We start from the raw sequence: 14,794 nt of genomic DNA on the forward strand, positions 1-14,794 counted from the left end.
CAATTGGCTGTCCATATATAAACCACAACTTTAAACCTGAGATTAAGTTGAACCCGACTTCAGAATACGGGCCATAGCATTCTGAACAGTTGGGTCAAATTTAAACGGACCACACATAACAGAGAGCATTATATACACAAACACATTGTGCTACAAAATAAACTTTAGGCAAAGGAAATCATAAACTTTCAGTGACTGTTAATGGCTTCTTGGTGACTGGATGAATATCCCTCGGTTGTGATGAGTTTCTAATTTCTTCTGTAGATTCAAAATGGAATACATCACGAAAAAGCTCTTTAAACCATGAGGATTAAATGTATAACCCATGTGTATATATATAGATAATTGAAAAGGTCTGTTTTTGTATAATACTAGCCAAATGCTCCAAATAGCATATACACAAATCAAGAATTCTATAAAGGAATTAAACATGTTATGAAATGAACCAGTTCATACATGTAAACAAAGGTATTTTTGTTCTCCCTTGTTTCTAATTTTTCTTTAAAAAGTCTTATACCAACCATGAATGGTCAAATCAGGGTTTCTCCATCCCAAGATCACTTAAAGGGAAAACTGCCACAAATTTAAAGTTGAATGTTCAGAATTAATACAGGTATGGATTATGGGCTCTTTCAGTCCTTTCCCCAACCAATTCTATCTGAAATCTGCGAACTTAACATAATCTAATCAAGGGGGGGGGGGGTGAGATGATAAAGTACCCCTGTCAACAATAAAGCCATGGGGCTACCTTTGGCTTAATAAAATTCATCAACATTTAGGAGTTAAAGTAGTAAGTCAGGGGTTCTTTAAATTTGTCTAATTGGCTGAAAGAGCAACATATCACATGACAAAATTGATAAAATGTTAAGATTACAATGTTAGTAACAGCAGATAAAGAAAGAAGTTTAAACGTTGTTAGAAAGATAGCATTGTACGGTGTACATGTATGTTAGTGCATCACTTCAAATGTGAAGGATTTTTTTTAAGAAAAGAAAAGGAAACAATGGTGCATCAAACCCTAATATTGGAAGATATTTTTTAATGAATTTGGTTTAATACAAGCAATAGCGGTGACTGAAAATATGAAGAAAATGAAATACCAAGGATATGGTTAGCAGAAATAAAGAAAAAATTATCCGAATAACACACCCCTATATACTTTGATCATAAAGAAAATGCCTTACATTTAAGAAATCGAAATTAACCCTATCCAGGCAGGGGGGGGGGTGGCTTGGAGGCCCCCCTCAACGATTCGCGCAATATTTTCGCAGCGCAATTTTTTTACTGTGCCGCTCGCTTACATTTTACTTTCAAGACTTGCGCAACTTTTGAGACCAGTTTTGTGTCACCTGGGTACACGGTTCCAAAATTATGCAACATTGTGTAAGTGCAGACCAAAAATTGCTCAAAAATATTTTGTGTACAAAGTTAATGTAAATTGTGTTTTCAAACAAAAATCATATATGTATGATTATTTTTTGGTTTTGGTCTAAATGTATTTTTTTTATGTTGTTTATCTCATAAGATTCCCCAACAAATTTAGAATAAATTAGCATAATCGCTTAATAGCAATTTGCATGAAATAAATTCTGATTCAGTTTTATAGATTATGTCCAAGACAACCTGCGTGCCAATTTTCGGTGCGCGATCGCGCGGCCAATGGCCGAGATCGGCCCCCCCCCGGCCATATGAACTCCCAAAATACCCCGGCCTAGATAGGGTTAAGGGAGAGTGTTTCAAAATGCACTTTGTAAAGTTATGTATGAATTTCTGCAGAAGGTTATGGCTAGCCATATTAGTGCAAAATGTATTTGTTTGCCATAATTTGAAATAAAACTATGAGATTAAAAAAGAAGCAAGCTTGGGTTCGCATTTTGGCAGCCCATATTCAAATTAAAGTCATGCATAATGTTACAAATAGCTCAATGAAACATCCCTACATTTATCAATGAAAACCCCCATGAATAACAAAAGAACTCACTAAAAATTAGAATTCAAATATAGATTTAAGGTTACAATTTATAATTTGGGTATACCATGCTATCATTGTATCCAATGTTTACAAGATGTGTTAATATAACAAATCCATGTTTTCATTTACAATGTATTCATTAACAAAACTAAACAAAGTTGTTTATACATGTATGACTTGGTGATTATACATGTAAAATAAGAATTGTGGGCATGTGCCATCACATCGGGTTATCGTGTCGGGTTAGACACTCATGAAACCTGACCATTCGAGGAAAGTGCCTCTAAATTTTCAAAAGGTCTGGTCCAATTTACCCGATGGTTTGTGAATACTATAGCAAAATTCTCGAATGGTCGGGTCAACTGGACGTTTTGGGCATTTAGAGGGCCCTTTTCTTGAATGGTCGGGTATACGCAATTGCCAGACCCAACGTGATGGCACAAGCTGAAGTGTGACTATCTGATGCATCCATCTGCTTTGATGTGGTATCTCTGCATCATCTCTGTGTACGGGTATGGGTCTAATATCTCATCATATTAGCAACTAGGCGTATGATTTCCAATGGATTCTGTACTTGATTCATCCATTTTAATTGCCCTTCGGTCTGCAAAAAATGTGTCAATATGGTAAGTCTACAATTCAAACGCTGAAGCAAAACTAGTAACAGGTGTTTGTGCATTGTGACTACGTAGGTTTGCCTAATAATTATATGGAAAGCAAGTGACACCAAAATTTATTGTGTGTGTACGTGAAAGCCTGATCAGAAAACTAACAAGAGATGACATACATCTACAACCCTCCTTATATCTTTGATTTTAATCAATCCATTTGTGCATGCATGTCACTTACAGCAAATTATGAAGTTGATGGCTAGCCATAGATACATTGTATCATTGTCATGCCTAGTAGAAAATTTTTTTAATTCGTTTTGCATGTCAGAATTTTTTTACAGGAATGTACTCTGAAAATTGTGATGACCTTTGACTGTTAAAATTGGGGCTATCCAGAAGATTTTTTCCTTCCTGATTATTTGCCAGATACATGTACGCCACTAGGTACAAATAGTTAAGATTGTATTAAAAGTGTAGTATTTCATATTTATGAACTTGGTGGCTGCCAAAGAAGAAGATAAAGAGACACAGAGAGCATCACCACTGAGAAATCCCCAGAGCAAGCACACAAACTCCCTTAGGGGGTGTTGCAAGAAAATATTTGCAATCAATCGCAAATATTCTGTTACAATTTTACAATTGATTGATCACTTTTAACTATATCAAATCAGATTACACTCCTTGTTTCATGGAGCAGATACATGTACAGTGTAAGCAATAAATCGCAAATTTACAATTAATTGCATGGCATATGCTTGATTTCGGGGAAAAAATAGACTTGCAATTGATCGCAAGTTTCTTGCAATACCCCATTAGTCTCGTATCCGGCTATTGTACATCACAGCACAATTATTAAAAAAACCCAGATTATTCTGACAAGGGTCACAGAGTTTCTGAGCTGCCAATTTGAAGTTTACAGTGATTTAGCTATGATACATCATGGATAGATTATCAGGTTTTATATAAAGACAAAGTACAGTGTAGAGTAAATTTACACCGATTAGTTGGAAGTGTAGCTATCGTGTCAAAAAATCTATGGGGAGAGTATTTAATGTGTACTATATGTGCACTAGCCAATGTGCGAAAGCAGTGAATAAACTATAAAGGAATAGGTCTCAACTAACCCTCTTCAGTGTATATTGATTATAGGGTGTATTACATGCTCATGATAATTACATATACATGACATTTGGAAGAGGTAGCAATTTGAAGTTTTTCTCTTAAATCATCATACTTGATTAATCACTTAATGGAGATGCAAGATAGCTTCATTGCAGGAGAGTTTTACCTCTTGCTTTTTTAGCATCTTGTGGTAGTCTACAGTTTGCTTGCTTTAATATCATTCTCAACTGAAGAGGGGAAATGTTCACATTTCACACAAAGTTGAGAAGGAATATCAGCTTCAATGTCAAAGAGAGCCCAAAGAAACTAATAATTCAATGAGGTTAGGAGTGTAAGGGTGAAATAGTAAATACTTGCATACATTTTACTTGTCCATGTATTTAGACAGGAAACTTATTTTGCACAACAAAAAATCAAAGCAAAGGAAAGGAAGAAATAAAAAAAAAGAATATTGTAAACACTCAAAGCAAAAAATTAAAGAAGTTTTGAAACAAAACAAAAAATGGATGGTTAATTTCCCAGAGAATCCATAAGCGAAAGTTACAGGTGCATTTTGCTGCTTCAGTGATGCCAATTTGCCACAGAAATAAAAAAAGAGCGATTCAACTTACACGCTGAAATAGATGATTAGCGCTACTACGACTATGAGTACCAGTACACAGATCAATAACAGGAATTTCTTCCGTCTTGCTTTTGACTGAGGGGTAAGGGTGTGAATAGCATTGAAAACCACATGTTAATCATACATAATAATTCCTTGAATAGGAATTAAAATATCAAATATCTTTCTATAGTTAATAAACAATTCATTGAATAGGAATTAAAATATCAAATATCTTTCTATAGTTAATACATAAATCAATGATTGCCATTAATTGTAATATTTCAATAATGCATATAAAAAATGATACACAATAAAATCAGTCCAGGTTGAAGAAATCATCTCACTTGAACTCATTTTGCGACAAAGTCAATCATTATATTGCCATTTTGGTGACATAACCTCATATCTTGAAATGGCATGAAGAAAACCTTTGTGGTACTAAAGACTAAATAATCTATCAAGTAAATAGTAATGTCTGGTTGTCCAGACATTACCCTCTCGTGGTTTTATGAGATACAAGCTTTTGTCATCCAATGGCAATATCCAATGGAGATTTTAGGGGCTCATAACACAGAGGTTTGCAATCAAACGCTAAAGCGAAAATACTAGTAGGCCAATCAAGCTCCTTGTTAAATGCACATTGTGTCCATAACACTGATCATAGACCAATCAGAAAGGTTCTTTCATATTTGCAATCTATCGCAAACCTTTATGATATGGGCCCCCGAATATTTTTTCTTCGTTTCATTTGTAGGAAAAGATCATTTCATAAAAATATAATCATCGACAAACATATACAAGACTGGACGTAAGGAATACAATAATATCAATGTACATATACAATTATGACCACGCTGGACAATCATGAAGCGCAAATCCGAAGAGCTTGTCCATGTTACTATTATTAACTGTCCTTCCATTGCGAATAAAACTTCCAATGAGGCCTTCTGCGAGTCAGTCAATGCAATAGTGACACAACAAATATATATTCCATGATTAAATCATTTCCCACGACATTGAGCATTTGAAACTGGACAGACGGCTTCTATCGCAAGGAGAGATAAAGGATTAAAGCAATGACTCCAGCCAGGATTATACAGCAGATGAGGAGGAGGAACTTCTTTCTTCTCGCCTTTTTCTAAAATCGGACATCAGAGGTAAGAACACAGGAGAAAACATTGAAAGACGAGGATAATACATACATGTATTGGTATTCGATGGGTATGTAACCTACGACCAAATCATGCACGTAAAGAACATACATGAACATGGTATGTGTACATTAATTTTGTTTTCAAACCAAAAGCATATTTACTACTATTTTGTATCTGAAATGGGTTTTTCTACATACATGTAGTATGCCTCTTGTTGGATTGCTCCCCAGGAAGTGGAGAAAGTCTCTAGATCGTCCATATGTACACTATCTGTAATGCACTCGAGACGTTTGGATTAGGTGCTATATCAAAGTGGAATATGATAATTCACAAATAACCTAATTCATTTGACCATTTGCAGGGAATAATTTTGCTTTACAAATTTGAATAGCATATTTCGGTCATAAGAGAAAAAGCTCTCAACTAAGTAATGTACAGTCCTATTTAAAAATATGCTATACAAAAGACTTTATGCAGTCTTTCAAAAATGTGGAGCAAATTGCGATGCGATACCAGGAAAATTATTCCCTGAATTGGAAAACAAATTGTTCCTCTAATACCTTGTCAATCTAATGAACCTTTCCATGCTGACTACATGCACGTCTTATTAAAGTTTGATCAAAGGTCAACTAACCTGGTATGTCACTGCTTTCTCAAGTTGTGTGTTGGCCTGTTCTACGTGTACCTCTGCTGATTCTACATTAGCTTCTATGCTGTCTGAAAATTGCAAAATGACATGAAAAAATGAAAAACATGTAAAATATTTAAGAAAAACAATGACAAATGGTATTTTCTCAAAGAGCAGGGTAGCCAGTGAAGTGGCTATAAACCAGTTCACGGTTAGCTGATGATCGACTTTTCTCAAATGACCTTTGCGATTTTTCATTTGGATGAGCAATAACATTTTCAAATGAAGATGTTGCGTAAGTTTTCGCGGCAAAGCATTCGAATTCTAAGAATGAAAAGTACTGTGCAGACCAGGTGACTAGAATAGTACATCAAGGGTAAAGTTTTTGAAATCTGGTTTGTTTTATTGTCTGCTTCTGGCACATTTTGACTATAGTTTGGGCTACTGTCATTACCAGTGATTATGAAGACTTTTGTTTCTCTTTAGCTTGGATGTGATGAAAAGAATATTTTAAAAGGAATACATGAATAATCATCAAATCACAAATGGCTATGTCGGTGAATTTAAAAACCCACCTTCACGGTTTATCTGAAATGACCTTTTACTGCATGTGCGCAGTTTACAACCGTGAACAGGCTTATTCTAGTAATTGAAACATTGTTATTATCATTACATAATTTAAAGAAAAGTACTGTGAGGATTGATTAGGATAGTTAGGTTTGTGGGTTTCATGGGGTTGCTCCCTCAAAAAAATATTGTTTATCTTAATCTGGTGTATTTGCAATCTGTAGAATATACTTTTTCAATGACAGAGCTTGTTTTAATTTTCTGTATTTTATCATAGTTTACTATTTTGCCAGTCTTCCTGTCAAATCGTATAACTCTTAAGTAGTAAGAAGACAGAATTCATACTAAGGCCTTTAACAGAAGAGCCTAGAAAAAAGCTCTTTAGGAAATTATCATAACAATTTACATACCACATATTGCAAATTGCTTCAAAAATCAATCAAAGTTTGCAGATTAAATTCTTAATTATCTATCCTATATAAGAATTTTAAAGAAAATTTCGACTTCGGCACAGAATCTGTTCTCCCTTTGACATATTAAAACAATTGCATTCAAATGTGAGTGGGAAAACAAATTAAGTTTCAGATTTGTGACCTTGATTAAGTGAATTGTTATTGTTATACCGAGGTTTTTGACCTGACTGCTAAGAAAGCATGAATGCCTGTGATCAAGCAGCCAGGGGATCAATGGCTTCACCCTAAAAAGACAGGGCTATTTTGGAGGCTAGAAAAACTGGGGGCCTTTTGGGCCCTCCCTAAGATCTCGGCCGTTGGTCGTCCAATCGCAACCAAATTTGGCACACACATCCTTTGTCATGTCCTCTAAAAGAAAACATAGTCAAAATACTGATATTCATTGTATTTTTTAATATATGCATAATTAATTATGCGAATATGCAAATTTTTATCAAAAAATTGAATTTTTCATACTTTGGTACCTATTGCGGTCCATAAATTCCCGTTTCAAGGTTTTCAGCTGTAAGAAGAGGTTGTTTATCATGGAATTGTGTTATTTCGTGCTTGAATTATTAGAAATGCTTATGCAAATTAGTAATTACTAAATATGCAAATAAGTACTCTGCACGCGTTATGTAGAGAAATACAACATTTGGCATGTTTTATTGCATTACACTCTCTTGCAATGAGCCAAAGCAATCTTGGAAGATAAACAAGTGATGTGTTACATGTACACTAGCTGGTGAAAACAAAGCATAAGAGATATCACATAATTTATGCAAATTATATTCATAATTATGTGAATATGCAAATTTTTATCAAAAAATTGAATTTTTCATATTTTGGTACTTATTGCGGTCCATAAATTCCTGTTTCAAGGTTTTCAGCTGTAAGAAGAGGTTGTTTATCATGGAATTGTGTTGTTTCATGCTTGAATTATTAGATATGCTTATGCAAATTAGTAATTACTAAATATGCAAATAAGTACTCCGCATGCGTTATGTAGAGAAATACAATAATTGGCATGTTTTATTGCATTACTTTTCTTATGTTTTTCTTTGATTTTAATTTCTTATGTATTTCTTTATTTTGCATTTCTTATGTATTTCTTTATTTTTTTATGCAATGTTTTTCATTATTTTCATATCCTAGAACTGCTACTTGAATTCACAAGTGACATAATATAGAAAGAAACAAATAAAAATGTAGTTAGAAAACAATGTGTAAAACATTCATTCAAATACCATACACTTTACACACAAACGAATACAAATTTCTTACGTGTCATTTCTTACGTGACATGTGATACGAAAATGTTACGTAACTCCGCAACCGCGGCATGGGGGTATACAAATTTGATATCAAAAGTTGCGCAAAACTCAAGAGAAAAAAGTCATGAAATGGCGGCGCGAACGCTTCATGCGCAAAAAAGTTATCGCGATTTATGTACAGGGGGGGGGGGCCTAAAAGGCCCCCCCAGTCTTTTTAGGGTTAAGGTCCTCTTGGTCCACTTGGGAATCAACCCAGGTCACCGGAATCCGAAACCCCTGCTCTACCGACTGAGCAATCGCGCTTCCTAGAAATTGTGGGCATTTGAAAGATACATGTAGGAAATACACATGTAGGTAATTTTTCTTACCTATCATATCTCCCTGTTCATGGACCATGGTAGCAAGGTCTTTGAATATTTGGTTCACATCAAGAATATCGGACTGTGAAGAAAAACATGACAAAGGTTAATACTAAGAGCAAAATAAGAGCTTAAGGGACAAGTCCACCCCAACAAAAAGTTGATTTGAATAAAATGAGAAAAATCCAACAAGCAAAACACTGAAAATTTCATCAAAATCGGATGTAAAAATAAAGCTATGACATTTTAAAATTTTGCTTAATTCACAAAACAGTTATATTCACATCTTGGTCGGTATGCAAATGAGGAAACTGATGACGTCATCCACTCACTATTTTTTTGTATTTCATTATATGAAATAGGGATTGTCAAATCTATAAAAAATGAAATATTGTATAATTCAAACAATAATAAACGTATTAGTGATGGACATCGTCAAATGACTCACCCAGTTGTGCATATATCACTGTTTTGTGAAAAATAAGGTAACTTTAAAGTGTCATAACTTTCTTATTTTACATCCAATTTTGATGAAATTTTCAGCACTATGCTAGTTTGATTTTTCTCTATTTATTCAAGTTAGCATTTTCCTTGGGTGGACTTGACCTTTAAAGGGACCGTTACACCTGTTGGTCATCTTAAAGATTACAGCCGACATATGGTCAGCATTCATCAAAACGCCTCTGTTGTGCAATATCAAATTTATTTGGTTTCGTACTAGAAATCAATGATACACCTGTATTAGCCCTCTTTAATGAACATCATGTTTTTGTATTTTTATACTTTTCTATGTGAACATATCTTTTGAACATTATGATCAAGCCAATATGGTTTACCCCGGTATTAATCCTTGTATACAACTACACTTTAAATTGCAAAAAGGCAATTAAAAGGCAAATATTAAAGTATTCTTTCACACTTCCATGACTTTTTAAAAGTATTATCCCACCACACTTAAAGTAAATTGTTTTTGGTTGATCTTATACCTTAAATTGGACCTTAAACTAGTTTTTCAAAATGTGAAAGAAAGTTTAATGATCGATTGATAAAAAACCTTTGTATTATGGGCTCCTTGGGTAAGAGTCAATGAAGAGATTCACATGAATAGTGACAAGGGGAAAAAAGATAAGAAATTAAGAGCGATGTTTTCTTATCTGAACACATATGCATTGATATTTTTAAGGAGGTTCTCACATCAGGGTTACGTAACATAAAGATTAGTGATCAATCGCTAAATGAACTGACCAATCAATATCAATGTTACATGCGCATTAGGTTTAAAATACTGACAAAGAACCAATCAGTGCTATTCTTTCATATTTGCAATTTTATCGCAAACCTTTGTATTACGGAGCCCTGGACACTTAGACGGTGACACGACATTTGCTCCGGCAACAATTGCTCTGGTCTTAATTTTCCAACGATATAGGGTTACAGTTAAGGTTGCAATAGGGATTTATGTTAGGTTTGGGGTGAGGTTTAGGATAGGATATATTGTTAAATCCAAGGTTGAAATTGGTCATTCGATTAGTGCTTGGAATTTACAGTTATTGCTGATGGAGTAAATGTCATGGAGCCATGTTGGCAAGCCATTTTTATATAAAGAATTCAAATCTTCATAACAAAAAATCAGATTCCTGACGTCAACGATCATTTCTTGATATCAAGATACAAAATTAACTTGGCTTTTCATACATGCTGTACAGCGGAATACAATGGGGGCTGCTTCATTAAGACTACCACAGAAACCTTGATTTTGATTGGCTGTTGAGTCCTGTTACCATGGTAGCTGCAATCATGGCAAAGGTACCATTGTTGTAACTCTTTATGCAATGGGCGTCTGGTGAAATAGCCCCCTTTATAGAACATAAGTGATGATATTCAAGCTCTGGGCCCTGTTTCATAAATCTTGTAATAACAAATTTGCCATGACAGTTAAAAGCTACTGAAATCCTCCACCCTGATTGCCTGGTAATGACTTTGTTACAGAAACTATTATTATAACAAGTCTTAATGAAATGGGACCCTGATGCAAGATTTGACTCACCTCTAACTTTTTGAGTTGTGATTCCCTTTCCTTGATAGCTTCAAAGTCTTCATAGCTGACCTGACTCTGTTGAGTCATACCTGTATCCTGTCTTGAGCTTTCAATAATAATCATCACATTATCATCTCAGCTATCAGGAAATCATCATAAGCAGAGCTTACAACACCTTCATGAGATTCTACTATTTTCAATAAATACAGTATTCTTCTCAAATATTGGCAGCTATTCTGTGAAGAACACACCCCTACTGAGATATTTTGCTCAAACTAGTTTGTTGAAGTTTTCATTTTAATGCTTAGTGAACTTCCTTGTGTTATGTTTGAAGATGAATACCAGGGGCCCGTTTCATGAAGCTGTTCGTAAGTTACGAATGACTTTACGCACGACAGGTGACCCTTTCTTATGCTACATGATATCCCTATGTAACTGATTCAGCACCTAAGAACAGGTTCCAGTCGTGCGTAAAGTTGTTCGTAACTTTACGAACAGCTTTATGAAACACCACCCTGTTTCTGTTTGTGGTAACTCCCGTAAGAACTCGGCAGGACAGCAGTTTGCTGGTAAACGCCAAGCTGGTATTAAACCAATTACCTATGAAACATTTTACGTCTAGGTTAATCAGTCATAGTGGCTGACGTTATAGACGACAGATATCACTCTCGGGCCTTTTTATCAAAGTGGAGACAATGGCAGAGTTGGGATTCGAACTCACAACCTTACGATTATGAGTCCAATGCTCTAACCACTGGACCACATGACCCTGTTGTGGTAACGATCTCAAAATGAGTTCAATCAGAATCCAATATAATGACCCCTACCCCAAGTGTTTGTATGTATGAATAAAAAATATTTGCCAAATGGCTCTGGAGAAAAAGAAAATTGTTGAGGAAGTAGCAAAATAAGCACAGAATTCTGTACAATGTTGGATATTTTTCTGAACAATATCAATACACTGTCCCACATATGTCTTTTGGCGTTAGTGATCATCAGAATTATTGGTTTTCGGCTAACATTTCATGATTTCATAAAGATAAGCTTATATCAATGTACATGTACCAGAACTACATTTGTGATAAAATGATGGCAGTTAACCATGGTTTTACAGAATTTCTCATGAAATAATTATTTGTTGCAACTATCTTCTTTAACCTTTAAAATAACAACATTAGACACTGTGAGATATTTACCTTTCGAACCCTCCTATAAGTGTATCACTTGAATGATCTTCGTAACCTCCCTGTATGAAAGAGTGGTAAAACAGAAGAATGTGTGTAAATAGAGATGACAGTGATACTGTAGGTTGAAAGAAATTTTAATACTATTTACTTATTTATTCATTCATTCATTTCATATATTTCACGAGGATGACTCTGTCAGTGGCTCAAACACTGTTGTACTTAGAGGCCCTGGAATACAAAAGTGAAAATACATTAGAAAAACAATAACAGAACATGTACATGAAACTTATTGTCAACTAAATTACAGTTCAGTAGATTGGAGTCAGCAACTTGCAACTGATTGCAAATAAAAACTGAAATTTGCAAGTGTTTGAAGAAATATACCTGTATGGTAAATTGCTAATTCGCTGGCCTACCTTAATTTAGTCTTTGCCATTCCATCCATCAACATTTTGTCTTACAACCATTTGGTTCAATAACCATTTTGTCCAATCATCAATTTGTCTAATCACCAGTTCGTCTATGACCATTTGGTCTCATAGTTGGTTGGTCTAATATTCATTTCATTTTCATTCATTTCTCCCAATTAATCCTTTATAGTCCAATTAGACCAAATGGTATGTGGACTGAATGGCTATTGGACCAATCGGTTTTAGACAAAATGGGGAGTGGATGAAATGGCTATTAGACAGTGTGGATAGTGGACGAACTGATGGTAGACTATAGGAATAACGCATTCCGCGGAGTTGTTTAGCAAGTATGCAGTGCACGAGAGGTTTCTTCTGAGCATGCGCACTCCACACTCGCCTCTGGCTCGTGTGGAGTGTGCATGCGAAGAAGAAACCTCTCGTGCACTGCATATCGCTGAAAAACGACGGGTAAATGCGTTATTCCTTTTATAAGATGGCTAAGTAATTTCGAACGCAATTTTAAGCACCTTATATGAGAAAGAAATAATGAAATAGTCTAAATCAAATATCAAAAATTTTGAAATTGCACTTACCGTGGGTTAGACAATTTGGGTGCGCGAAATTCGCACGGGCGTGCAGGGATAGACACTTTTCGCGAATGATCACGTGGTACGCTTTGACCAATCAGCAAGCTGCAAATTATTTAGCCATCTTATAACAAATGTTAGTAGACGAGTTGCTATTTGAACGAATTGGCATCAGACCAATCGAAAATAAACCCACTATAGCAACGTATATTCATTCCTACTTTATATTGCTTAAAGCTTGTGTATAGTTTTGGTAAATCCAGTATTCCAATTCATTGCTAGCTAATATGAATGGATATGCCCTATAACAGTTATGATGTGGAGGATATGAAATGAAAATGTGTTTTACAGGATAAATTTTGCGATTTTACATGGAAATTTAACTTGATCGGGTCACCCGATCAAATTAAAATATTTGTGTGTTTTTGTCTTTCAATTAAATCCTATTCCAAATCATGGAATGGGCTGAAACTTTCAAGATATGTTCTTTGTCTGTAACTTTTGGATATCTAATCACTAAATTTATAAGATAAATGCTTGAATGCCCATTTTTAAAATTTAAAACAAGCATCGCCGAGAGAGGGCGCTATATATCCAAGATTTGAATATTTGAAATTTTCTCAGAGAAGTGCAGTTGGAAAAATATCCAACGGTCTCTAAGCTTCAGTAAGACTGTCATATTAGATGATATTCGATTATCAATCACATTATTGACCCTTTACCAAAGCTATACACAGGCTTTAACGCACGCATCAACACCTCAACTATTCTATTAATGATACTGGAAGCAAGAATCATTGGTAAATTGAAGGATATTTTTGCAATGCTTGTTCGTTTGGTATTTACTATTTATGTTAGTTCTGAAGCAACAAATTCTGTCTTTTGCCCACAGCCTGTTTCTTCTTCAAGGCTTGATGGACATCAATCCTCAGTGGTAAAGAAGAGAACATGAGATTTTTAAAGCAAAAATTCAATTTGAATGAAATTGTGCAATCTTGCACAGGGAACATAATGTATGGGCAGCTGCCTGCAAACATCATGGGGACATTGCATAGACTGTACAATCTACATTATAATGCATGGTATACTACCAGATAATATCAAGACAATACACTTTAATACTCAGTCTCATGCCAATTATTATATGACTCATCCTACTTGCCATAACGTAAAGCTGTCGTGACACGACATTTGCTCTGGCGACAAATGCTCCAGGCTTAATTTGGTCTAAGATGTAGGGTTAGGATCAAGGTGGGAATAGGGTTTTATGTTGGGATTAAGGTAGGGTATGGTGTTAAACCAAAGGTTGAAGTTGATCATTCAAAATGTGAGTGGAATTAAGAACGGAGCAATTGTCGCCGGAGAAAATGTCATGGTGCCAATACTCACTGAGGTCGTTGACCCTGTTCTGACTTTGTCGTAGGAATCTCTCTCTCTCTGAGCTGCATCTCTCTGTACCCTCTGGAACTGATTGAGTGCCGAGGTAAATTCACCTGTCAGACGCTCTCTCTGCATCTTCTGCTGCTTCTGTTTAACCAAGAGGAAAATTACAAAACGAAGTTGAAAATTTGATGACTCAGAGGGGTGCACAATTATATAATATTGACTGGCATAGAATGAGATATAAACCAATATTGCCCAATGTGAATCCAATATTGCCCAAGCCGAAGGCGCGGGCAATATGGATTCAAAGAGGGAAATATGGGTTTGTATCTCATTCTATGCCAGTTAATATTATTATTATTACCTATCAAGTATTTTTATTCAAAACTTCATAATGTATAAGTAGCGATCCATGCTTTAGAAGTAGCCATTTTCTCACGTCACCT

At 35.1% G+C, this 14,794-nt stretch overlaps 1 protein-coding gene across 4 annotated transcripts in view; it reads right to left on the bottom strand.

Annotated features, from left to right (window-relative positions):
- The window catches only part of LOC121431457 (syntaxin-7-like), a 37,752-nt gene continuing 22,958 nt past the window's right edge, over window positions 1-14,794 (bottom strand). For 2 of the 4 annotated variants that reach the window (XM_041629039.1, XM_041629037.1), the window contains exons 6-12: window positions 14,355-14,492; window positions 11,978-12,027; window positions 10,791-10,887; window positions 8,753-8,825; window positions 6,098-6,180; window positions 4,317-4,402; window positions 1,656-2,576 (exon numbers count right to left, since the gene is read on the bottom strand). In XM_041629039.1, the coding sequence (XP_041484973.1) occupies window positions 2,561-2,576; window positions 4,317-4,402; window positions 6,098-6,180; window positions 8,753-8,825; window positions 10,791-10,887; window positions 11,978-12,027; window positions 14,355-14,492 (543 nt within the window). In that variant the 3' untranslated portion in view covers window positions 1,656-2,560. Of the gene's footprint in view, window positions 259-1,655; window positions 2,577-4,316; window positions 5,448-6,097; window positions 6,181-8,752; window positions 8,826-10,790; window positions 10,888-11,977; window positions 12,028-14,354; window positions 14,493-14,794 lie in introns of those variants that run through there. The other 2 variants (XM_041629038.1, XM_041629040.1) reach the window with 2 other exon arrangements.

Source organism: Lytechinus variegatus, chromosome 17 (genome assembly GCF_018143015.1).
Source record: "Lytechinus variegatus isolate NC3 chromosome 17, Lvar_3.0, whole genome shotgun sequence".
Classification (NCBI taxonomy): domain Eukaryota; kingdom Metazoa; phylum Echinodermata; class Echinoidea; order Temnopleuroida; family Toxopneustidae; genus Lytechinus; species Lytechinus variegatus.